At 50.6% G+C, this 26,891-nt stretch overlaps 1 protein-coding gene across 6 annotated transcripts in view; it reads right to left on the reverse strand.

The window, feature by feature from the left end:
• Positions 1-26,891, reverse strand: part of SEPTIN11 (septin 11) — a 48,570-nt gene that overhangs the window by 18,173 nt on the left and 3,506 nt on the right. For all 6 annotated transcript variants that reach the window (XM_050974200.1, XM_050974195.1, XM_050974196.1 and 3 more), the window contains exons 2-5: positions 5,622-5,736; positions 3,421-3,616; positions 2,251-2,437; positions 450-611 (exon numbers count right to left, since the gene is read on the reverse strand). In XM_050974200.1, coding sequence (XP_050830157.1) covers positions 450-611; positions 2,251-2,437; positions 3,421-3,616; positions 5,622-5,736 — 660 coding nt within the window. The remainder of the gene's footprint in view (positions 1-449; positions 612-2,250; positions 2,438-3,420; positions 3,617-5,621; positions 5,737-26,891) is intronic.

The raw sequence follows: 26,891 nt of genomic DNA on the forward strand, positions 1-26,891 counted from the left end.
CATGTCTAGAGGCAGGGGAAGAGGTGAAAGCCAGAGGTGCTGATGGGCTGTGGAGTGCTGGAACACCAGTGCGGGTGCCCCGCTCCCTGCGGAAACCGAAACAAAGGCGGCAGCGAATGAATCACCCCCACCAAGCAGCCAGTGGTCGTTTGGGACAGGAAAGCCAAACCTCAGCTCTCTGCCCTGACCACACTGAGGCCCTGCCTCCCATCCTCTTCCTTTCCTGAGACGGGAATACTGCAGCAGGGGAAGGAAGCGAGAACTGCAGCGGGGGAGAAGCGTTTGTCACACAGGGAAATGTATCGCGCCAGGTACCGCCAGCCCCCGAAAGCCCTCTGGCCGGGCTGATGGCCATGCCTAAACTGCAGTTCTGGAGCCAAGCAAGACACAGCAGGGCCATCAGGGACAGCCCCAGGCAGGGCTAGGGCAGCACCCCCCAGATAACATACACTCATGGTGGCATTGATCTCGGCCACCGTCTCCTCGTCGGTGGGGAACTGGTAGATCTGGACGCCGTTGCTGACCAGCTCGCTCATGATTTTGCTCTTGAACTTGTGCAACTCGTTCTTTGCAATGGTGTCAGCCTTGGCAATGATGGGGATGATGTTCACCTGCAAGACAGGACAGCACCTCTGCATGCAGGACTGACTGCACACCTTGTGTCTCTGGGAGAGGACAGAGCAGGACAGGCAGGACAGCCCTCAAGTGCCACCAGCCTGCACCCCCAGCAGATGAACTTCCCTGGGGCTGCTGCTGCCACCAGCACCACCTCAGGCAGGATTTCCAGGCAGCAGTGATGGCCTTAGAAAGAAGTCAAATGCCATTTGGCAAAATGCTATTTCCTGTCCTGTCATACTCCCCTCCTCATCCGAATTGGCTGGGTAGGAAATGTTGTCATAGATTATTATGAGCTGCTCAAAAAAAAAAAAAAAAAAAAAAAAGAAAAAAAAGAAAGGAAATGACCATCTCTGTGCATCCCCTGGAACTGCAGCTGGCTGGATTTCTGCAGGAGCCACACCAGAGGGGCAGCAGAGCTGCTGTCACCCCAGAGGAGGTGGAAGCAGATGGTGCCTATCCAGCCCTGGGACACACAGGACAGGGGCTGGCCATAACACAGGCACACTTCCCCCACCTGTGTGCCCTCATGTGCCCCTGGACACTGCTGCACTGCAGGACCAGGGCTCACTCCTCCCTGCACAGCCCTGAAAGATGAGTTACTGACTCTTCTCTAGACAGGCTGTTGGCAAAGATACAGATCCTGCCTTCTTTCCCTGCCTCCTCCCTTCAGAGGGACAGTTTCTGCTGGTTTGCTTTTCCCTGCAACAGCAGACAGAAACTGTACTGAGGATAACAGTAATATTGACCTATATGGAGGGATTTTAACTACAGTACTTGAAAATCCTCTTCTATTACATCACTTAATTCTGTTTGGAACTATTAAATCCCCCTTGGCCAAAAGATAGAACAGGAATGTCAATTAGCTCACTTGGGATAAATCTCCATAACCTTATTTTCAGTTGAAGCAGGCAAGGAACTTTCTCCATCACCACATCAAACCCAATCGATTGGCCTCTCTAGGAAACAAAGAGCCACTGTCATCACTGATGTCCTGCAGAATCAGGGTCCAATGAGCCAAAAGTGCACAGTGGACTGACTTAAATTGCTTAATCATGATGGAAAGGAGCACAGAGAAGGTTCAGTTTAGCTACTCAGGCTCTACGTTTGTACCTCAGTTATTTTTCCTAGAAGAGGGGCAATCTCCTTTGAACCATGGCTTAAACCAAGCCCATGAGGGTACCTGGAAAAGCAGATGCCAAGTCACCTACCTATTCAGATTCTTGTTTATGACATTACAGCTAAAACACCACTATCTTTGCCACAGCAGATCAAATCCCTGTTTGTGTCTAAGCTGGATGCAGTCAGAGCAAGCAGACACAGCACCTCCATTTGTTTCTTACTGACTAGAAAGACAACCTCCAATGTCTTTATTGACTTTAAAGATGAGCTGGGGAGCACGTGGCCAAGCTCCCCACCCGAGGCAGAGCTGGCAAAGAGCAGGAGTCCCAACTCTCAATAAATCTCTGCAGCATGTGAAGCAGAATAATGACCCAGTGCAGCAGCTTGCCCCAGGTACCCTTCTCACACTTTTTGTCAGCAGTTCTCCACTACCAAACCCAGACACGATTCTCCTGAGCAGATGGCAGGATAATGAGAGCACTACAGGGCCGTGGTGACCCAGGCAGCAAGTACCTTACTGTCAAGCTTCTTCATGGTAACCAAGTCCAGGGATTTGAGGGAGTGTCCGGTGGGAGCGATGAAGTAGAGGCAGGCGTGGATCCGCGTGTCGTGGTAGTTGAACAGGGACCGCTTGATCTTCAGCTCTTCCTGCAGGTAGGCTTCGAACTGAGCATCGATGTACTCCACTATGGGCTTGTAGCTGGGGAGAGAAGGCACAGAGGAAAGCAGGGAATTGGCTGCTGGGACCGCACAGATGGGCACTCAGGAGCTCTGTATGGCACGGGACGAGCACCGCTTTAGGACCCTCCCCCCCAAGCTACAGTCCCTCCTTCACAAGGGTGTGCTTGCACTTGGTGCACAGGCAGAGCACAGCAGACATGACAGCCCTTGATTTCAGGTGCATGGAAACCACACGAGACTGCCACCCTGAGGAACAAGGCCTTTGGCAGTCTCTCCAATCAAGTCTGAGCTGCTGCTCTGCCAATCTCACTGAAAGTCATCTAACATACAAATGTTTCAACATGAAATCGTGACCTACCCCCAAGCTTGTCCAAAACCTCATAATCTTAAAAGAGGGAAAGGAGAGTCACAAGATAAGGGCTTTTCAGGAACTGAAGCCCAGAAGACAACTGCACCATTGATGGACTTTGGTGGGACCATGTTTTTGGAGAAAAGGCAGCTCATGCAGTGTAACACGTTTTTATTCAAATTAACTGTTCGTGCTTCAGGAAAGAAAACTGTTCCACGTGTTCTCCCTCCACCAAGGGCAGCTTCACGGACATCACTAGGTGGGTCTGTAAAATGACTGCTGCCTTGGTTTCTCGGCTTAGGGAAATTCTGTCTCTGACCATGAGACACCAAAAACCTCAGAAGGAAGGCAGTAAAGCCTTACATTGGGAGAACTATTAGAGAAAGCCCTGTAAAAAAAGCAGAGCAAAGGAGGATTGGGAAGCCTGAACCTGGAGGAGAGAGGAATCGCACCCACCACAGCCATAGGTGCCAGGACACTGCAGAAGGAAAGCTCTCCCTAAGCTGTTCTGCCCTGGGCCTGCCTTTCTCTCCAGAGGGTTCAGCAGGAGCAGCATCTGGGACTGGGAAACACTCCCAGAACCTGCTGCCCACAGAAGGAGACCTCAGAGGGCACCAGCGCCAGGAACTGTGTCCCGGCAGAGCCTGGCTTACCTGTCATCCTTGTTGATCTGATCTCCAAAGCCCACGGTGTCCACGATGGTCAGCTTGAGGCGCACGTTGCTCTCCTGGAGCTCGTAGCTGCGCGCTTTCAACCGCACGCCGGGCTCGTTGTGCGTGGCGGGCTCGCTCTCGAACTTGGTGTTGAACAGCGTGTCCATCAGCGTCGACTTGCCGATGCCCGTCTCGCCTGGGCACCAGAAATGGCACAAGCATCAGGATGGGGCAGCTCTCCCTGTGCCTCTTTCTCTCCCACATTCCCCTTGGGCAGCAGTGGGATCAGGCTAGGTGCACACGGCTAAGCAAGATATTCCCTGCGGGAACAGGTGTCTTCAGAGACAGTCCCCACCTTTACCACGGCCTCAGGACTGAGCCAGGAACTGCCTAATGGTAGCAAGCTGTAAATTCTCTCAGCTCCACACCTGATTCCCTGATTTTGTTTCAGCCTTTTTAAGGCAGTTTTGTTGTCTCAAGAAGATAATCCGAAACCCATCGTTTCTTATAGTATCCCCCTAGTGCAACTTGAGACAAGAAAAATCCAAGACAGAAGCATCCAGAGTTCTTAAAAAGAAAAAGGCACGCTGCTTAAACACCAACTTTTTAAACTATTACAGTTTCACTAATCCCCGGTGCAATTAGCAACATGGATGAAAGCATTAGCCTAAATCCCATTTTTCAGTCAGAACTGTTTGTTTAGCAATTACACTCTCAAGCAGCTATTGCTACCCATGCTGTGAGCAGGGTGGGCTGAGGCAACTCACACCGAAAGCCAAGTCCTAAACTGATGGCACAGACTGCCCGTGGCCAAAGCTGGGAATTTTAGGGAGCTCCTGATGTGAACTGCTGTGTTCTATGCCAGATAGGCTCTGCAACATTTCACATCCCAATTACAAGTCTCACATTACAACACTGAATTGAATTGTGTCCTCTCTCAAATCACAATTTTAAAGTAGTTTTTTCAAGGCTGAGATTCCTGTTCCTTGGCCAGCTGCAGCAGTTCATGTGCAACGTTAATATGGGGTGAAAAATCGGTGGATGGGCACATTGCACAAGGAAAAAAAGAGGTGGATCAAATTGCTAATGGAAACATATTAAGTCACGCTAAGAAAGGCATATTTACTTCAAGAGAGGAAGGCAATTAATTTATGCCATTTTGATCAAAGAGCTGCCTGCTAATGGGGCTGTTCCCTGCTGGATTGCAATGGTGTCATGCTGCTCTCAGAGTCACGTGAGGGCTGGGAGCTCGAGTGTGCACAAGTAAAACTGTTCTCTTATCTCCTCCTTTCACACACAAAGCTACAGAGAGGAGTCGAGTTGGCTTGATTTCTTTTCAGGCAGCTCACAGACATCCTCAATTTGCTGTAGAAAAATCACAGTCAGAGGGTTGTGGGGTTTTTCCAGCTAATTAATGTAACTAATTAGAAGGGACAATACTCCCCTCTTGGAGGCTTAGATGAACAATGAATGGAAAGATGATGTTTGTAGCCTGCACTGCCAAGCTAAGAGAAAAACCCAGCAGTTTTGTCCCTTGACAGAAGCAGATTCTGGGTTCACTGACAAGCCAAAGCTGGCTTGGCTCACAGCTCCCTGGGGCTGAGCAATGGATTTCCAACTGCGGAGTAGCCACAGAGTACCAGGACAGCAGCTACCTCCCCACAGCCAAGAGAAGGTGTTGCCTCCTTGGATTTCACCCTCTGAACAATTTGGGAAAAGTAACTTAGGCTATTAAACCAACTTCCAGATTAAATACAGCAGAGGACAGGTGACAGGCTTTGTTCTCCAGTACATCATTTGGAGACTAAAAATGGCACCGTTTCCAAGTGGAGAAACTAAGAATGTAAGGAGGCAGGCAAACTGAGTCACAGCCTCCACACCCAATCCAGAGAAAAGCAGATTTAAGTTAGTATCCTTTTAAAAACACATTTAGTCCCTGAGTTCACTCAGCATCCTTATGGGCAGCCTTTGGGGAAAGCAGAAGTGCTGGATGCTCAAAGGGATATATTCTAACAGCTAGCACTTGCCATGCTCTGGCTCAGGGGACAGGGCAGAGAAGGGGCAAAGAGGAACACCCCATTTCACCATGGAGCAGCTCTGGGAAGACAAGCACGGCCTGCAGGGGCTCAGCCCGGCCCTGGGCAGGGGGAGAAGGTGTGAGTGTGGGGCTGTGCCCCCTGAGGGCCCCACAGGTGACCTACCCACGCACAGGATGTTGAAGCAGAAGCCCTGTGACGTTGACTTGTTGACCAGCTGGTCCGGGAGGCTGTCGAAGCCCACGTGGCCGGACAGGGACAGGTTCCTGAGGTCATCGTTCTGTAAGAGCCAGGAGAAAAGCATTCAGCAGAGTTACAGCACCCCTGGCAGGGAAGAGGTCCTGTCAGAAGGACACAGAGGCTTTTGGGACACAGGATCTGTGTCTTGGCTGTCCCTCCCAAACTCACTCTCCTCTGCCTTCCATCCATCTCTGCTGTGGAGCTCAGGAGATGAAACACCCCCAACCCAAACACCACCACACTGGCCCTTCCTGCCTGTCCATGATTCTTTACCAACCTGCAACACCCCAATGCTGCTCCTGAGACCCCAGCATCCCATATCCCTAGAGTTACCCTAAGATTATTTTGGCAGACACCTGAAAAAGAGAGTGCAACACAGTCAGAGCTGTGAGCTGACCAGTCCCTGTTTAGCTGGTGCAGCAGCTAAGGCTGCCTCCCTGGTGTCCACTGCACAGCTAGACAGCAGAAACCAGCCAACCTTCCACTTCAGAACTTCCCCAGCAGCATGGGAAATTCCCCAAACTTCCCAGAGAGGCTGGCTCTCTCAAGAAGCACTCTGAGGAGTGACACAGGTTGTGATATGGCCCTGCTTGCAGCTCCAAAAGCTCTTCCTGACAGACACCTGTGTAGGCAAGCAGAGAGCCAAGGTGGTGCTTTCCTTGGCTCAGGGTGCCAAAGGGAAGGAGCAGCTCTCAGACTTGCTCTGTCCTCCCAGGACTACAAGGGAAATGCCAACATTCTTGCCCTTTTGCTGCAACCCTTCAGCATGGCCACAGCAGGACACAGCTCAGATAGCAACTGTGCCCCTGGAGCCAGCTCTAGCTCTTTCCAGGCTTTGACGGGAGGGGAGTAAAATGAGCACGCTGCTCTGCCATGCCTTGGTTTACAAATAACCTGATCTGACACGAGGGGAGGAAGCAGGGCACCGTTCCCAGCGCTTCCTGAGTGACCTCCAGAGCCCCTGGTGCTGCCTGTGCATGTCCTCAGCAGGAAAAGAAGCAGAGCCAGGCAGCCCAGAGGTGCCATCACCTCCTGTGACTGCTCGGGGGCTTGAGCTGACAACATCCAACACCCCAAAGCTGTTCTGTGGAGGGCAAGGGAGCAGCACAGACCTTGCAGAAGACAGGTTTGACACAACCCCCAGTTAGTGTTTCCTTCCCACAGCAGCTGTATGGCAATCCACAGAGAGGCTTGGGAAAGCAAGCCGGCCCAGTTAGCTCCTTCCCTGACAAGTCACAGTTACGCCAAGGTCCCAAGGAAAACAAGCAAACAAAAAAAAACCCCACAAATTTGGTAGACCTGGAACAGCTCTGCTGTTATTTCACAACATTTTCTCCTGAAGTTTGTTGTCCTTAATTTGGAACCTTTCTCCAAACCTTTCCAATGGAGTCACTCCCCCAAGGCCACAAAAAGTTCCAGTCGTGGGCAGCCTCAGCCTGGTTTAAAGATGCTGGCAAGTGCCAGCTTCTTTCCACAAAGAAGTAGGTTTTGGACCAGATATAGACAACTCTTTGGTTGTTAGGAGCCAAAAGCAGAGGAGGACTTCCCACTCTCTGCACAACTGCTGAGCAGCTCCACTTCCCTCCTCAGAACACAACGGACCAGCTACCAATTACAGGGAGAGATGAGTTACATTTGGCTTGAGTGTCAATGAAAATACACTCAGACCAAAAGAAACACACAAACTCCCTGAGAAAAGCAACATCTCCAAGTGGGAATGCTTCAGTGTGTGCAGGAGTCTGGGCAAAGGGCTCCTTTCTGCCATGCTGGCACACAGAGCCTGGCACCAGTGCCAGACACCTGAGCCTTGTCTCAGCACCTAAACCAGGCTTGTCCATAGCTAAATGCCAATTTGCCATCCTGCCCACCTCCATCCCTCTGTGTGCTGGCAGCTACTCACCAGCACCACACCACAGCAGCTTAAGGGGATTAAGAGATGCTACCTCCTTCACTCAGACTGCCTAAACAAAAACAACCCATAAAACCATCACCTCGTTCACCCCCAGGAGGGATTGCCCTGGGAAAGGTCTTGGGATTGATGTATTACATGAATGGGTTAAATTGAATATTAGTAACGTTAGTAATTCTAAAAAAAACTGGTGGGCTTGGGTTTATGATCAAGTGAAGGGAGCTCGGAGCAGATCCCAGAAGGAAGAGTGCCCATGACTCACAGGCTTCACACAAAGTGGTGGGAGTTGAACACCCCTCAGCACAGCACCAGTATCTCTTTCCCTGGAATATTTTGGGAAAGCAAGTACTGCCTCATCATCAGTTGCTCAGCATGAACAGGAGTTGGACTCATCCCTTGCATCTGTGTCAGTTATTTTTGCTGCAGACCTTCTCTGGTTTATTCCCCTCCCCTTGCTTTTGTTTTTCTCTGCAAGTGGCAAACATCAACACTGGAATAAACAAAAACTATCTCTGCACTTTGCAATGCCAAGTATTTTTCACAGGCCTTGCTGCACAACAGGAGACAAGAGCAGCCTGATATCTGCTCAAAACATCAAAACATTGATGAAAAGATCTGAGGCCTGAGGCACAGGCAGAGATGAAACACAAACCCCAGCATCCACCTCCCTCAGTGTTCCCAGGATGCAGCACATCTCCCTGAGCAGAGCAGACACAGAAAATAGCTGCAGCTCTGCACAAGGCCCACAGATGCACATTCTGGAGGAGGCAGGAAAGCCAAAGGAACTCCATTTCCAGAGATCTCCTCCACACACAAACAAAGCCAGCTCTGCAGCATGCGGATGCCCTTGGAAAGCTGACACATTTTTGGGGGAGCTGCAGGCTGCTTCTCCCCAGAGCAAAGAGGTGCACACACCACACAACCACTTCCCACTGCAGCCAGGCCTCTGCTCTTGCTTTCACCCCTTCAACAGGATATCTTCATCCACAAGGAAAGGAAGCCCCTGCTGGAGAGCAACAAGCCTGAGTGCTCAGGGTACAGCAGCAGAGCAGGCTGTGATTCACGCCTTGGGTCTGGCAGAGCAGAAATGCTGTAACAACAAGGGGATGCTCAGGCAGATGGCCCTGCCTCTCCAGCTGTGAGCTGCCAGGACAAGCTCCCCAGCACAGTCAGGGGGCTGGGTTTGAGCCCAGCTGAGTCACCCCACTGGAACTGGGCACCTCGGGCTGCAGAGCAGGCCAAGGCTGACACGGCTCCTGCTCCACCCCAGAGCCCCCGTGTGCCCCAACCAGCCACAGGAACGCTACAGGCACGCTTTATTCCTCCTGCCACATGGCTCCCCTTCCAGAGGAAGCCAGCAGTGCTGCTCAGGTGCTTCAGCCCAAGTGGAAAGGCATTTCATCACCCTGCCTCAGTGCCTTCTTCCCAAGCGCCTCCCTCATTTGCCCTCCGATGAGCAGAGCTCAGCACAGCTCCTCCCTTGGCCCAGCACTGCACCTCAGCATCCTGCTGGACTAAAACAACTTCTCAGGAGTCACTCACAGACACACAGTGCTGGGAGAGGCCTTGGTAACCACAGACAAGTAGCAGTGCCTCAAGCACTGACCTCTTACCAGCACACTAAAGGAGTAACTGCTTGGCAAGCCCCTCTCCTTGCTCCCTGCTTCAGGATCCACGGACAAGAGGAGCATGGCAAAACTGCAGCTGCACAGACTCCTGCAGAGACCAGCCAGTTTGCACCAGATGTGCTGCTAGACTTGGGTGTCTGGATGTTCTCACACGTCGGAGAGCTCAAGACATCCCCAAAGCAGCCTGTATTTTTAAACTCTTCCTCAAGGCAGTCACGTCTCCTGTACTGAACCCTGCGTTACAGGGCATGGTTTCCCTCCCTCTTCCCATACCATCCCTGAGCAGGAAGGGATTCTGAACAGCCAGAGCTATGTGCTAACCCCTACAAAAACTAAGGAGTGACATGAACAAATAAATGCTTGTTTCTTGGGAAAGATGCTGATCATTTGACTTCTCTTTGCAGAGAGCCCTACAAGGCATCCCACAGTCGATATTTCTTGGATCAACAAGGATCTTGGAGCTGCTGTTATCACAGCTGCTGGTTTTAACTGCAGCAGAGGAAGGGAAGGGCTAAGTTAAGCAGAAACAGGCCCCCAGAGGCACAGCAAATACTACCAACCTTCACTTTAGATAAAGAGATTGATTGTCAGGCACTCACATCCCACTGCTCTTCACTTTAAGAGGGTAAAAACACCTTGCAAAAGACAAGAACGGGTTTGCAGTCTCAGAACCCTGTCGAGGCTCTTTGAGATCTCTCTTGCTTCACACACAGCCCCTGGTGGCAATGGTTTCACAGGTCAAGCAATGCTGTAGTGGATGCTCTGTGGCAAGCAGTGGGTTTGGCCAGACAGGAATCAGTGAAGCTCTATAAAACAATTCAGCTGATGAGGCACGTGCAAGGAGAGTCAGCTCATTCCTCCCAAGCCACAGCGGCTTGGCAGAGCCAGCAGGAATGAAGAGAAAGTTTTTCTCCTCCCTGGAGTCTGTGTGGGGATGGGGAGCTGGAGATAAAGGTGGGTCCCGTGTCACTCCTCCAGAGGCAGCACAAAGCAGAGCTGAGTCCTCATGCTTCCAAAAGTGTCTGGCAGCTGACTGGAAAACAAAGCAAAGTTGCTCTTCTCCTGGGCAGGAAAAAAGCCCCACTCCCAAAAGGACAAGGGGAGAGCTCCACAAGGACATGTATTGTCCCATCTGCTCTCCTTGCTCAGGACTCAACCACGATGGTGGCTGTTCCCCAATCCAAGCAAGCTCCTGGCTGAGCCCCTTTTGCTTTAAGGCTGCTGGCAGAACATTCCCCTTGGGCCCCTCCCGGCCCACTGCTGCTGGCGGCTGGGGGTCAGCTTCACACGGCCTCCCAAGAGTTAAAGAAAACAAAAACCAGCCTCAAATCCAAGAGGGGAACAAGGCTGGTATGCAAAATATTGAGCTCAACCCCAAATATGAAGCAAGTGTTTAGTTATTTGAGGCCACACGACTTAGGAGGCACCTTTAAGAAATTCTAAAAGCTTTTATTGTTGTCAGCAGCTCAGACCAGCAACATTTTTGACTCATTACTAGGTCAAATCATCTTAGATGCTGCATCCAAAGCCAGGGACCTCAGGGATAGTTTAGTCTGCTCAGATAAAAAAGCAGCTCAGGCTAGAGCAGGAGCACAGAAGCAAGGAGTAGTCAAGAGGAGACAGAGTTAACCCCGAGAGCTGATGTCCCTGCCAGGAGGGTACCAAGTATTCCCAGTGCCTATGCCAGAGCCAAGCTCCCTGTTCCTCCTAATAGTGCCCCTAACTGGGCTCCCCTTCCTTAGGCAGGGTTAAGGGATGGCCAAACCCTTAACTGCGGGACAAACGGATTTATGAATAGTACCGGGAGAAAAGGGAAGCAAGAACAACTCCCTTCCCCTCCTAGGCCTGCAGGGATGCCAGCAGAAAAGAGCTGATAGCAATCAATCAGTTAATCAGTTCAGAAAGAGAGGAAGGACTTCTTGGCTGTTGTTTCAGGCTAAGATAACCATCAGTGTCACCAGCAGAGGAGGGGGAGTTCCTGGCTCCACGCTGCTGCTGCTGGCTGGCTGCAGGCTCGGGCAAATGTCTGCACAAGTTACTCAAGTCTGGGAGGTCCTTGCTTGTTTTTCTTCCCCCTCACTTTTCTCTGAACAGGGAGAGCAGACCCCGGTGGAAGGCACGCTCTCATTCTGTACACGAATGTGTCAGTCAAGCCATGAAGATCTGTGCCTCCCTCCCTGCCACCAACCCACCAGTGACTCACTGCTGCAGCTATTGTCCCCGAGGGATGGACTGCAGGAAACCATCTCGATCTTCCTGGATAAAAGCTGGCACCAGCTGCAGCTGCCTAGGGACACACAGCTCCTCGGCAGTCCCCTGCCCCAGCCCTCCAGCAGCATCAACCTCAACAGCAAGGAGCCAGGTCTCTGCTCCCAGGAACAGGGAATGCTGTCAGCAGACCTGAGCCACACTTGGCTCCCTTGCTCATTAAACAGGGAGATCACAGGGAAAAGGCTCTCCCTGAATACACTGGATTTTCCTTTTCATCCCCAAGAATCAGGGCAGCAGAAAAGGCTATGTTGTGGGAGGAAGGCTGGAAGCAACTTGACCAACAGAGCACTGGGCAGCAGCAGATGGGGAAGGGCAGGCGTGGGACTCGTTCTGCCCAACCTTGCAGAAAATAATGCTCCACAGATAAAATCTCATGGAACTGGGGAACCTCCAGCCAGAGGAGGCCACCCCTGAGACCAAGCAAGGGGATCCCCCGAGCAGATGCCCCCAGAGACTTGGGTGACGCTGGACACACTTGCACAAGCAGGAACACACGGGAGCGATGCTCTCTCCCGGGCAGGGCAGCGAGGGGAGCTGCTCACACTGGCAGGCGGCTGGAACTCGGCAGGAGCACGGAGGGAAAAGGATACAGTTGCATTCTTCTGGAAAGAGGGAAGTCAGCAGAATCCGACAATTCAGGAGGGGCGGCAGAGAGTGGGAACGAGCATTTGTCTTCAGGCAAAATGTTTGGCTAAAGGTCAGCACGAGCTCAGAGCGCTCACAGTTCCATGTATGCCAAGAACTGACATAAAAGACATTTTCCTCCATAGGTTTCCAAAAACCACGGTCCTTTCTATTTGGAGGCAAAGTGACTAATGCTTCTAACAGCCCCTGATGTCACAAACTGCTAACCAGCAAAATAAAAAAAAGCTGGACTTCGGGGATGATAAGGACCATATGTGCATTCCAGCAAGGCTTGTAAACTCACTGAAGGGGGGAAAAAAAGAAAAAAGGAGAGAGGAAGGAAGGGGGGGAAGACATAATGTGACAAACAAGAATGAAGACCATCCAAAGGCAGAGCCCAATGAGAACCAGATGCTCTGTGCTTCTCTGGCCAATCTCTCTCCTGACAGGAGGACGTGCAACATTCCCTCTCTGCCCGCCTGTGCGGGGTTGAGGGAATAAAAAGGGAGCTGCTGCTCCTGCCAGCTGCCCGCACAGACCCGCTGCTCTCCTCCCCTTCAGAAGGCAGCGCGTGTTTTATTGCGTTCCCCTGCCCTCTGTCTGCTGCAGTGCCACACGCAGGGAAGGACAAACCTACCCCTTGGAGCATCCCCACCCTTCCTTCCCGCAGCCAGGCAGAGCTGCAGGGTCCTTCACATGAGCCCTGAACCGCGGCACAGTGACACCACACACGGGTCAGGCTGTGACTTCAGGCCAGCTGACACCAGCCAGGACCAGAGAAAGCCCTGCTCTTGCTAGACTTAAGAACTCGCCACCTTAGGAGATAAAAACAACTCCCATGGAAGGATAGAAGCCAGCTGGGAGACAGCAGGACAGCATGTTGCTATATGGCCATTAGAAATACTTATCTCTCTTCCAGTTCTTTGCCCTTTTCCAGCCCTCCTGGCCGCACAGTGCCACACCACCACAGATACAGATACAATCCAGCAAGGCAGCAGAGAGGGAAAACCCAACAGCCATTTCCTTCTGTATTTCACTGTCATGCTCCTAAAATAGCCTCGAAGCAGCTGCACCAAGGGCCATTAAGTCACTGGATCTATACTTTGCTCAAAGCTGGAGGCACAGCCCGACCTGGGACCTGACACAGAGGGAAGGGTGATACAGGAATTCGGCAAGATTCCAGTTACACCCACAGAGAGGAGGGAGCTCTCTGGGACACTGCCCCCAGGCACAAACAGCAGAATTAAGACAAACCTGGCAACAGAGCATCTGACCCCATTGCCAGGTTTTGCTCCAACCTTCCCAGGCTTTCACCAAATCCAGTCCAGTTAGGGTTGTGAACACAAGCAGAGCAGAGGAGGGATTTTGAGAAAGGAAGGCAGCCCAAGGGCTTGCTTACCAAGCTGTAACAAGGCAGCACTGTTCCAATACCTGACTCACATTAAGGGCCCCTGGGACACAAAAAGCAGCAGCTTTCCTTGAGGTGGCCAAGGCACAGCCCAGCAGGGCTGCCTCAGAGTTCCTTAACCCCATGCGCTCCTTCCTGAGAAGCCGCAGCCACACATCAAGGGCACGTTTTGTCAGCTCCCATTCAACAAGCTGCAGGGCTGGAAGGTGCCCCAGATGGTGCTCTGGATCAGGAATGATCCCCAGGACTCAAGCAGGAGCTCAGGGGCAGGTGGGGGACACTGTGGCTGCCTGGCACAGGGACACACTGCCGGTGTGTGCACACACCCAGCCCCCAGGCAGGGCACCCGAGCTGTGCCTAACAAAGCACACAGCTCCAGGTCATTTATTTTAACCACTTCCCTTCATTCCGGACCAAAGAGCTCAGATCTGTCACAGCCCCTGTCCCTCACACCTAAATCCTGAGCTAACAAACCTGTGCATACACACATGGCTTATCCCATGCCCAGGTACCACAGCAGTGAGTATAAACACCCCCTAACTCCAAACTCGTCATCACCCAGCTCCTTGGGACAAATCCCTACCAAGGTTTGTCGAGCCCAAACAAGGGCTAGATACACACAGGAGTTCCTCAGGGAAACTCTGCTGGTCCAGCATTGCCAAGGAAGTGTCAGTCCAGCACCAACTGGATTGGTATGCAACATGTATGTGCATCTACTGCACTAAGGCTGTTAAGTAAAAGGCCAGAGAAAACATCCTGTGTTTAGCCAAGTCCAGTGTTATCATCCTCACTAGCAACAGGCACACCTGAGTGTGATACTGACCAATGAACCAGAAAACAGCAAAGCAAAAGAACCAGCTTGGAGGCCTAATATGCTGAGTGTTGAGTCACAGCCCTCACATCTGCTCTGAGAAGGGAAACAGAACACACAGAGCCCCTCGTGGCACACAGAGCTCTTCCAAGGCGCCACAGAAATCCTCCAACGTGAATAAGAAAAGGTCAGCAATCAATAAACATTGAAAATCACAAATACTGTTTGCCTTAGCACACAGTTTTTCATCTTCAGCAAGAAGGAAAATGGAATTAAGTGGGACTGAACCTGCATGTGGAGGAAAAGGTGAAGGTTTACTCCATTATTTGGCTGACAGTTTTGGAAATACTAGTCCATAGACTTGGAACTCTCAACTACCTCAAAGCAATAAAATTCCCCACTTGCCTTCAGCAAGTCCTGGTTTTCCTGCCCTAAACAGGGAAAGCCAACACTAAAATTTTTATGAATAGGAGCAACTCTATATTTCAACTGAATTACTTCCTTCCCTCCACCTCACTAACTCCAAATTTTTGTGGTTACCTTGAAAGATCATGTTTTGTCTTTGCCAAAAACCTCCCTGGCCAGAGTTTCCCCAGAGCAAAGGCCATCTGATTTAGGTCAGCAGCACAGCCATAACACTGGGATTGTTAGGGGATGGGACTAGAAGGCCACCCTACATAGGATTTTTTATCCTCCTTGTGTTTGGTTGCACTGATAACTGCTACAGAAGCTTCACATTTCTGGAGTCGATAGACAGCACAAGACAAAACACATTTCTCACATGCTGCCCACAGCCAGGAATGTTCCCACAGCCCTCTCCATATCCATCACTTGCTAAGGGGCAGGACCACAAAGATGTGTGATGGCCACTACAATCCTGGTGATGCTCCAAGCCATAAGGAGTCCCTGGACCAGACACCAGCAGTTGCCTAACATACACTCCCAAGTGTCTGAACTCCATAAACACATGGCTAAATAAACATTTACAGCACCAGAAGAAAGGATTAACTCTCTACTCACAAGGAATCCAAGGATTAGCTTGACAGCTCCAGTTTTTGAGCTGGAGCAGAGATAAACCTTTCATTCCAGAGATTTAAACCAAGTCCCAGAAGTATCAAGAGTCCCACGCTGATGTTCTGGAGTTTATCTTGCTCCTGCCCACCCCCTAAAAGGGTTAAAGCTTTCCTTGCATTGCAGCTGCTGGTGCCAAAGTAAGCCAGTGTGAAGGATGTGACAGAACAAGTCCCCAGGACAGCACAGGCCACCAAGGGTATCTGTGTGACACAGCACAGCCCAACTCCCTCCGGCAGCTGGCCATCTCTGTCCTTGCCAGAACACATCCTCAGCCTCCCCTGCAAACACCAGCAAGGAAATCCAGAGCCCATGGTGGCCTCCAAAGGTGGCTCAGGCAGCAGCACCACCCTACAAGAAAAGGGTTTTCCCACAGGAGATGAGCATGGGAACTCCATGCAGTGGGGAAGGATCTTCCCTTCAGCAACAGGCAATGGCACTCAACATCAGGCTTATGTGACAAGGTTCTTTTGCAGGGTCCCCTTTTCCAAACACCTCTATAACTGGGGCAGCAATTCCTGGGGAAGAAAATGAAAAATGTCATTGGTGCAGGCAGGATTTTATTGTAAAGGCAACGAGGCCACAGCTGGGCAGATGCAGCAGCCTCCTGAGCTGTGAGAGCACAGCTCCCACCTCAGGGCTGGATCCTGGCAAGAGGCAGCGTGCACAGTGCTGGCAAACAGCAGTGTCACACCATCAGGGATTGCAAGCAGGTTTAGAGCAGATTTATTAGTGTCATCCTCATCATGCAAATAAAGGCAGATGCAAAACTGGCATAAGCCACTGCATATGGAAAAACCTCCCCACATCCACCTTCCTCAATGGCTGTTACTAAAGCACAAGGCTGCACAGTCACCCTTCTCCTCCTTCCTCCCTCACTGCAAGGGCTTTGGAGGCTCCAGTGACACCCCCAAGTCCCCTCGTGTCAGCAGGTTCAGATGCTTCCAGCCCCTGAACCTTCAGCCAACTGGAAACTGGTAGTTTCCATAAGCTTGGCTTTTGTTGGTGAACAATTTTCCTTTCTGCTCTAGAAAAAGGGACATACATAGCCCAAGCAAAAAAAAAAAAAAAAAACACCAAACCCAAAAAAACCCCCCAACAATGAGAACAGTGTCTAAATGTACAGAACAAGGAAATAAGCAAGAGAAAAATATTTTCCTTCTGGCTGTTGCTAGGTTTTATTAACCCTAACTATTGTTTGAACATCTACACATAGAACACAACAACTCCTAAAGGAAAGCACTAACCATCTTTCTACACACAAACCTACGTTAGTGGCTACATTCCAGATGCTAATTAAACAAATCCTGTAACAATAAAATTCTCTTTGGACTTACACACAATTCCAAGGACTTGATCCAAAACCCACTATCAACTCTGTGTTTGGCACATTCCCCCCACATCAGTTCCAGAGCCAGACTTGCCCTAGCTGCAACTTCTTCCCAAGTTCTCCATCCCCACACAGTCTCTGGCAGAGCTGCATGTTCAGAGAGCTCATGGCATGTGTCAAATCTGCAGAACACTTGAGGATTATGCTGCATTTCAACCTGTCCACTGGAACAACGGGCATTTGTAACAAGAGAGGCAGCAAGCCGTCGTTTACACATTCAGCAGAAGGAGCACTTGGCCAGGAGGTGTGAGGGAAGATGTTTTGATGGCTGGCAAAGGGATAAGCTCCACGAGGGGACCAAGTTATCCAGCAGGCAGGCAGCTGCTCAGAGGGAAGCACTGCTCTGTCGTGGGACCGAGCCTAGAGGCATGAAGTGCAAAGAAATGCCATATAACACAGATCAAGCACGGCAAATCCCCTTGGAGCCACCTGTAATTATCTCAAATCCACAAAGACCCTCACAGGTAAGTGGTGCACATCTACTTCCTCAGCAGGTCTGCAAAGGGGTAGCTATTGCTTAAGGTTCCCCTCAGCTGTGAGGATACACTGGGTTATTAAAGCCAGATCTCAGAGATGTTTTCAGCCCTGCCACAGAGTGGATGGACGAGCAGAGAGCAAATAAACCACAACTGGTGGGAGGCAGACACCCATCCTGCCCTGTGCGCTGTCCAAGGCTTCCCATCCGCATTCCAAGGCTCCCAAACACCTTTGTGAGCCGGACCTTTGGCTTGGGCTATCTCAGCCACCCTCGGGCCGTCCCGGTGTCGCGACAGTTTAATTAAAAGCAGGAGCCTGCCAAGCTGGGAAGAGGCCTGGAGTGCTGCTGGGCTCACATCCGCTGCTGGAGCCTGGTGCCGAGGGAAGGCGTCCGTCCCTTGGCTGCGGCAAAGGCGCCCAACACCGGCTCCCAAGCCAGGGGACAGGGCTGGAATGGGACCCAGCTGCCCTGGAGCTGCGAGATCAAGTGACCTGGCATGTGCCCAGACAGCCCAATTACCTGGAACGAGGAAATGGTCCTCCCAAACAACAAGGATGCTGCTAAGGCTGCTTGGGAAAAGCCTGCAGCTAAAACCATCTCCCTGTGCTGCTCCCCACTTTTCGTGTGGTGCACGCAGCAGACTCAGATTTAATGCATTTCTGCTACTTTGGAGCGTCCTGCCGAGGGCGCAGCACAGCTCTGCACAAGGGCCAGGCTTTGGGAGCTAAGTGGGGCACTTCCAAACATTACCCTGCACTAATCCAATGTTATTTTTCCCACAGCAGCCCGCCGCTCACAAGACCGTTGGCAGAGGCTTGCAAACCACTGGCATTCACCCACATTCTCTGGAATCGTGTTCTTCCAAATTCATAAATTATTCCATACCCAAGCTGCTGCAACGTCCATTAGCTGTGGGAGCTGCTACAAGGTTAAACTGGAGCCAGCATCCACCCCCACAGATGAATTAATGTTGGCCACCAAATTCTGCTTCCACTGTCCACCCCAGTCATGTTAGCACTTTGAAGGGAAAGCAGAAGCAGTTGGAGTCAGACTTAGTTTTAATTCCTGCCCTCCTGTCAAGGCTTGTGCTTTAGCAACCCATGCCGCTGCTTGTAACAGAGCAGTGTTAAATGAACCCCACACTCCCAGCGTTATTCCCCCTTACACCCCAAAAGCAAACAAACAGAATTCCCTGGAGTACTGTGCTTCTGGACAGCCCAGCTGCTCGGAGTTCTCCAGAACGGTCAAGCTAAACAGAACCCAAGCTCTTGCAACCTTACGAATGCAGATGATACATATTGCGCTGCTCTTGCTTGAAATCCATAGCTCAAGGACAGCTTCTGGAACAGAACATTTTGCAAGGCTGTTTCTCTGAATAACAACAATAAGCCAGAGGATTTGCCATCAGCTTGCCCCTCCCGCAGTTACTTTATGCTGTAGCTTTTTGTGCTCGTCGTGCTCAGATTTCTCATCCCCTTTTCCCCCCCAACTCCTCTCTTTCCCTGGAAGCACCAGGACAGGCAGTGAGGCATCCCTCCACTAGCAAGGCCCTGGGCTGTCAGACCTGGCCAAGCTCTGTGGAGCACACAGCAGCTGAGAAGGACAGATGAGCAGGCTCTGCTGCACCAGCCTCAGCTCCCGCAGCAGCCCGGCTGTAAGACCTGACAGAGCAGGTAAATCCTGCCACAAATTTATGGAGCCCAACCTAGGGATTCGGGAAGACAAACACACCCCGAGGCAAATTAAGGCTGCTCCAAGCAAGTGCTTCCTGCAGAGGTCTAGGGAAGATGAGTTCACATGGAGGAGCTCCTTGCTCTGACATGCTCTGCAGCTCCAAGTGCTGCAGGCCCACCCATGCCAAAACTGGGGCACAACTCCCATGTGCGGTGCACGTTTCTGCCCTTGGCTCCAGTTATTTAATGAGATACCAAAGCGAAGGATCTGCTCCTGCATATCCTGTAGTAAGACTGCAGCCTCCACCTCCACATTGCTCAAAGCAGGAGGTAATGCACGAAGCCACAAGCAGCCCTTCATGGGTTGCTCATATTCCAGAGCAGCTGGGGTCTGACGGATAAACACCTGCTGAGGAACTCGGGAAGCTTTCAAAGAGGAAAGCTAATGCCCAGTTCTTCCTCCCCAGGCTGTCCAGGAGAAGGAGCTGAGTCTGTACATGCAGCATGAGGGCTCCCATGACACACATCAGCGCCTGGCCAGCACCGCATGCCGACCCCAGGAGAGTCAGAGCAGGCTGGAGCAGCCCTTCCTTGATGTCTTAATTCACATTTCCTCAGGTCACTCAGTAGCCCCTGAGGGTGCCAAGTGGAGCATAAATCTCAAGAGCAGGGTTGCACAGCCTTCCTACTTAGACTGTACCCAGGAGGATGGCACACATCCAGCCATCTCCATCCTCCTTCCTTCCACCCAGCACCACTGAACCCTGCATGCTGGGCCACATCCTCCTCTGCAAGGCACACCAAAACGGGAATCCGAGGCTCCAGCCCTGAGCAGCTTCCAATTGCCAAGATGTTTCAGCACACGCAGCTCAGAAAAAGATACATTTACCACAGCGTGGATACTGACAACATCCACACACCCTTCCCTTGGGACTCCTTACCCTGGATTTTACATAGGGACCAACCACCTACTTCATGCCAGAAACATTTTCTAGCCCGTGTGAACTTTATAGCTCCCTTCAAACTGAAACCAGGACAGCACATTAAATGTATCACAGCTAGCCTGGATTTATACTTCTGGCTTTCTGGCTCAACCCACTGGAAGAAATCATCAGGTTACTTGGTTAGGCTATGAAAATCCCACTTTCCTCAGGTTATATCAGAATCCTGTAAAGCATATCCCACTGGAAAAAAAAAAAATAAAGCTTTTCTGAGCTCCGTGCCTGGCAAAGCCAAGGAACGTAGAGGAAACGTAGCTGTGTTCAGTAACAGACGGGAGTCACATGGCAACCCACAATTTCAAATCATGTTTTGTTTAAGCAACAAAACACCTCTGGCTTTTTGTTTAAATGTTTCTGGCCTACACCAGAGAAATTAAGTATCACTGAGGAATGCGCTACGTGAAAAATGCCCTCAGTTGCACCCAGGCAAACCCAGAGAAACAAGGTCAGAGTTACTCACACTGCTCACCTTTAAACCTTTCCTCCTTATTATTACATCTCCTTGAAAACACCAACTTGCATATTACCCTATTTGAATAGTTATTTTCTTGAAGGCAGTTTTAATTAAAAGCATTAATCTGGTAATGCCTCTGTGCCACGAGAGTTCACTCCATTGGGTGCAACAGGGCGAGGTCTGGTGACTAGGGTGTGCTATTAAATCTCTGATCACAGCTCGGCACCTCACTGAACAAGAGAGGGAATTATCTCCTGCTTTAGATAGGCAGAAAACAAAGGCCCACCAAGACAAAGGCATTTGCCCAAGACCACACACCAAATGAGAGGCCAAAACACTCGCAGCACGTCAGCCACACAAACCCTAATCCTAAGCGGCTCTGCTAATTACTGCTCTAATAATTAATAACTGCTCAACTGCAAATGCTGAATAGCAGGAGTGCTTTCCAGCTGGGTGAATCTTCAGCTACCTGGAAACACACAACCCAAGGTCCCCTGACAGTCCCAGTCAACCACACCTCAGAAAAGCACGTGAATCGTTCCAGTTGTTCAGTGACCATCAACTGTGCGTCCCAGAAGGGGAGGGATTGCTCTGGAAGTTGTTTATTCTCTTACTTTCAGCCAGGTTCTGTGCAGTTCAGAGCACCAGGAGAGCCTACCACAGCTTGCTGAAGAGCTGCCCCACAGCCCAAGCCCACACTTCTTCCACCAAGGCTCTCCCCAGCACAGAGAGCTCCAGGATCTGGTGCCACTTTTTGCCTCCACTGGACACCAGAGCCTTGTGCTGCCATCACCAAACCCTTCCCTCTGCCAGGAGACTGAACCAGGCCTGCAAGAAAGGCAGGAGCATCTAAGGGCTCACTTAAAGATGCAAAGATTTAAGGGAGCAGGGGAGAAAAGAACTGACATAAATTAGGTCAAGTGCTGCTGAAAAATGCCAGCTCCTTTATTTACAGCGACAGCACTCTGATATCTTTTAATCTCAGCTTGCCATTGTCAGATATTAGCTGAAATTCCCTGCTTTTGCTCTGGCTGCCATATTAAAGTGCCATGTATTTAATATTAATGAGGCAGATGAAACAGAATGAAACTAGGCTGGCATTTTTCTGTGATAAAAGACAGCTTGTGGCAGAAAAGAATTCATTTAAAAGCACTAGGGATTTCTCTTGGCTTGGAGACAACACACAAGACACGGAAAAACAATAAGACCCTTTTCAAACATAATGAAAAACCTTCATCTCCTGATTCTATAGGTTAACAAAGGCATACTGGTTGACTGGTTGTTCCTTCTGCTAGGATAACCACAGCAGCAGGGAGCTGCATTACCTGGCCAGAGTTAGGCCAAGCTTTAGCTGAACTGCTGAAACAAGATTTGAAAGATGACTTCCCCCCCTCCCCTCCAGCATCCAGACCCTTGTGCTCACACTCAGGCAAACAACCTCAGGGCTCAGAACTCTGCCCAAAAAAGCCAAGGTACAACGAGGCCTGCCACAGGCCAACCCCGACATGAAGCAGCTTGGAAGGAGGAAAAAGCAGCAGCCAATGGCTGTGGTGATGAAGTGGTGTGATTTGTCACCAGACGATATCACAAAATCCCTGCTCCTCTCGGGGCCTTGACATGAAGATTTGAGGACTGTGCATATGTTCAGTCCCAGATGGCTGCCTTAAGCCTTATAATCACTCCCAGCATTTACAGGGAGCAATACCTGCTCTCAGTATGACAACCTCATCTTTTCACTGCAATCCTCAGAATAAATGAGCACTGCTCCCAATTATTTAATTCCACGCTTTCTGACAATACCAGCCTTGACACCTCAGACTAGGAACAAAACAACAACAAAGACTGGTGAAATAACATTAGCCATGCTGTTTCTGTGTTCCTTCCACAGATAGCCAAGAAAAGTAATCATCCCAACCAAAACTAAAGGAGACAACAGAGAAAAAGCCTTTAATCACAGATGAAGCCAGAAAAGGAAAATCCAACTACATGTATGCACAACCTCTTGACTGGCAACCCTGTACATTTCCCAGACACATCCAGGTGATGCGGGGAAATCCATGTTCCTGCAGGGAGACACCAGGAATGAGTGTCAGTCATAACCTGGTACCCTCACCTTTCCAGGTTGAAAAGTTTCTCATTTCCAAGCTAGTCTGTTGCCTGTCAAATTTGGTCCTAGAAAAATTAAGCCAGGACCATCAGCCTGGCATTGTTCATTCATCTGAAAGCTGCCAAAAGCTCCAGGCTGACTCAGGTCAGAGGAGAAGGGTTTGCAGGGGGACTGAAAGGAGATGATTTGGATTTGAGTGTGTCAATATGCAAAGACTTGCCTGTGGCTACAGCAGGAACCCCTGTCTGGAAGGCTAAAAGCAGCCTTGCAAAGCCACCTCTACTGCAAGTCACACTACCATACTTCCCTGTGAACCCCTCTCCGTGCTGCCCTGCAGAGCCTCAAGCTCACAGGGTCACCAAACAAGCCATCTCCCCAGCCTGAGCCTCTCACTTTCTCCACAGACAAAACCAGAGCTGCCACCACCAGACAGCCAGAAACTTGATTCCAGCCAAGTTCACGTGCTTACACAAAGCACTTTGCACACTTTGCATTCAACCCTTCTGGTAAATAAGTTCTGTTGAGCCTTTTGCTTACACAGGATATTGTAATTGATTTTGCACCCAGTGAAGCCACCCAGACTTGGCACAACACCTTCAGATCCACAGCCAGCCCCAAACAGCCCAGCAAGACATTTAAGAATATCCCTCCCAGGAGGCAAAACAGCGCCTCACTTCCACACCCATCACGTGAGAGAGTTTAATGTAATTCCTGAATGAAAGTCATGAGAGGCATGCAGATTTCCAGGAACAATTTATATTGGAACTACTGCTGTGCAGAGGAATCAGTTCTCAGGAGCCGCTGGCAAAGCGGGGGCAGCAACGGTGGCAAAACCAAAGTGCTTTTAAACCAAGTCTTTTTCTATTCGCTTCTGCCAAGTATTCATGAGCAGATCTGGTAAAGAAATAACCCACAATTACAGCACTTCAATAACATATTTCCAGCAGCTAGATCCCATCTGAAAATAAACCCAGAAACAGAAAATCCAATTAGACAACAGAAAGATCTAAAGAAGCTGTAAGCACAAACTCCACAAAACAGCAGCAGTCTGCTCTTGGACAGCACCTTAAGTGGGATGCTACTACGGAAAACAAAAACCTACAGCCTGAAAGAAAAGATGCAGCTTCTTCCTACTTGCAGACACTTGAACAGCTCTAATTGCAAATCCAGATCCTCAGCCTGTGTCGCCAAACACACGGGCACAGCCTGTATTTTTAAGTAAGGAGTCCCAAAGATAGCTCAAGACTCATAAATCACGGAGCTCAGCAAAATAACTGTACTAGCAGGGAAAGGCAGTATCGGCCTTTGGACTACAGCTTGTGCCAGCAGAGCACCACTGAGATGGGATGAGCAGAGCACTCCAGAGAGGGAGAAAGTTTCCAGAAAAGCTGGGAACTGCTAAAGGAAAACCATAGGGAGCTGTTCTTCCTTCTTGTGGCTCTTCCTTCAGCACCTTGTGCATGGCCAAGTTGACCTTGCCTACACCCCCATTCATCACACCTGCCCAAACTGGGGACAAGAACAGTTCTGGCAACAAAGTCCTAGCCCACATGTATCTAAACCAGGCACCAGGGTGCAGAGGATGGGGAAATGCATCCAGACTGGAGGGAGCAGCCAAGAAGGAGCATCTCTTATTCCCACTGCACAGTGGGCACAAACAAGGACTTACACTCTGTGGGGCAAGACCAACATTTGGGGTAGCTTTCCATTAATGCTGCTGTGAGCTGAGAGAGAGAGAGAGAGCCCCAAGTGGGTTCTGTGTCTCTTCTCCAGAGCCTCCTGCAGCAGCAGCAGCGCTGAACTGTCCCCGTGCCGTGGTGTTTGTCTGAACCATTATCACGCATCGCTTCCTCCCGCGGGCTGGAGAGCTGCTCACAGAGCTGGAAGTGAAGGCAGCTACACAGCGTACCTAAAAAAAGCCTTGAGTACTATTGGGAGGCTTTTCTTGTTTATTTTTACATCACCTGGTCGTGTCCAACTGCTCTACACTGAAGCTGCTTCAGTATCTTACCCTGAAAGAGCCCCTGCAGCTCACAGGACTGAAGCCGGGAGCCAAGCCACGCCAAGGGCAAGGCTGGCTGAAGCTGCAGCATTTGCCAAGCCAACAGGAGACCCTGTGCCCTTGGCATCTCCTGCCAAGCAAGCATTGAGTAGCCTCACACCCATGCTCCCAGAATCACCTCAAAGAGCCACAGGGCTGCTGCAGGGGTGGGAAGGAGACACATAAAACATGCCTCAGCTGTGTGTAAATATTTTATTCCTCAGATTCATGCTTAGTCAATCCTCATCATTATTTCAGGGGCCTTACTCAGGCACTAAAATTGCTTCCCCGTCATATCACCTACACAAAGCAAGGACTCTGCAAGTACCTCAAGTATCTGACTCCTGCTCAGCTCATTCACACTGCAAAAGCTAGAGGTCCTGAGCGTGTGGTGGGCACACACACAACCTGCCCCGTGACCGAGGCTGGGCTGAAATAAAAGCAAGGAGGAGGCAGGTTCCCACCATTGTTAGCATCGACAGGAGCAGCAAGAATTGTCTGAGATAATTTCCTACCGCAAACAAGGCAGCGAGGTGAATAAAGGAAGCAAAAAGGTCACAAACTAAAACACGGTCCTGAGTGCACCACCCAGGGCTTCCCTGGTGCCCACAGCTGGGCCAGGCCAGGCCCAAAAGCCCCATTTGGCAGCAGCAGCAAAGGAAGGCAAGCCCTGTGCCCTGGCCACCTGAGCAGCCCAAGGAGTGCCACCCACAGCACCACCACACTCAGTGAGAGCAGCCTGCAGCACCTCAAGGCAGAAGCACGGGGTACCCCCTTCCCTGCTGCCATCTCTTGTCCCAGGCCAGAGGTCCTGGTGGCCCTGTGGCACCCAGCAGCACACACAGAGGTGGCTCTCCAAAGGTGCTGCCCCCAGCTCTTGCTGAGCCCAGTGGGTGTCAGCCAATCTGCTGCTCAAAGACAAAGCACAGAGGCTTCAGCCCCGCTCTACCTTTCCATCTCCCTCTCCTTCCTCCCCTCCATGGAAACCAGCAGTCTCTCATTATCAAGTATTTTTAAAACAGATTGAAGAGTAAGAATACATTGTGCTGTTTTAATCTCTCAGATAACATTTTCCATGGTTCCCATGCAAAATCTGCACTCCAGCCCCATTTTCCCCTCAGTTTTTGCTAGACTTGGAGAGGGGGGTACATCAATATGTACTCTTAAATGAGCATGAGTCTCACTCCTGTAACACAAGCAAGCTCTGGTTGTGTATACATTTAGGATAAACACATAAAGAGAAGGGCAGGTAGGCCAGGGCCCTCTCCCATACTCAGATCCACCAACAAACCATCCAACACTGGTCAAGACGCTGGGAATTAACCCAGGAGGAAGATAAGTGTCCCCTAGCCAGCACATCTCAACAGCTTCCAGACTGGAAGTGGCTTATCTCACACTGAGCCCAGATGACCACGGCATCCTCTCAGCCTGGCGCATGTTTAAGCACAGATATGGATTTCATCAGCTGAGAGCTCCCATGGCAGCTCCCGGCCCCCATCCTGCCAAAACTTTGCTTATGCATGCCTCTACATTTGCATGCCGAGACCAGACTCCATTAAGTCAAACGAAATTACAGGCAGCACATTTCACATGTGCCTTCACATGTGTGGGATCAGGGCCTTAAAAAGAAAGCCTCCCATCCTACCAAAACACGCCCTGCTCGGCTACAATTAAACACAGACACTTCAGAGCAGTTTGCTCAAGTTATTTTTCTATGCATACTTCTACAATTAACATAATGTCACATCCTGCCAGGACGTAAAAGGTTGTGACTCAGGAATGTTATCATCATTTTAACTCCAACTGACTCGCTTTTGGTTTCATTCCTTCCCTTTTTCTTTCCCCCCTTCCTTTAATTCTCCCTCCAACAAGGCGCATGCCACTCACAGCTCCACTCAGTCATGTTTTGTAACTAAGTTGGAAAGGCAAACCTTCACCAGTCTTGCCTTGCTCTAACATATAATTAACCATTCCTTCCAACTCCCTGCCACCCTCCCAGCAGCACAACAGCAGCATGCAAAGCGGGAGCAGGGAGGATTAGATAAGGAGGTACATAAGAGAGAACATGCCCAACACCTCCTGAGTGCCAGGCCACCGTCCTTTCTTCTCTTATCAGCCCAAGATAAAGCACCTCCCTTGTCCAAAAGCGCGGATTCCGCAGGCTGGAGGGTCTGCCCGGCAGCTGCTTGCGAGGAAGCCGAGTGCCCTCCTCCTTCCCTCTCCTACACGCCCATGCTTCTCTCATGCTGACGGGTGCTTCATCCCTCAGTCAGTCCCACTGGACCGGACTCAGCAGTCCACTGACAACAATTCGGTTTAACTGGCGCAA

Source organism: Serinus canaria, chromosome 4 (assembly GCF_022539315.1).
Source record: "Serinus canaria isolate serCan28SL12 chromosome 4, serCan2020, whole genome shotgun sequence".
Taxonomy (NCBI): Eukaryota; Metazoa; Chordata; class Aves; order Passeriformes; family Fringillidae; genus Serinus; species Serinus canaria.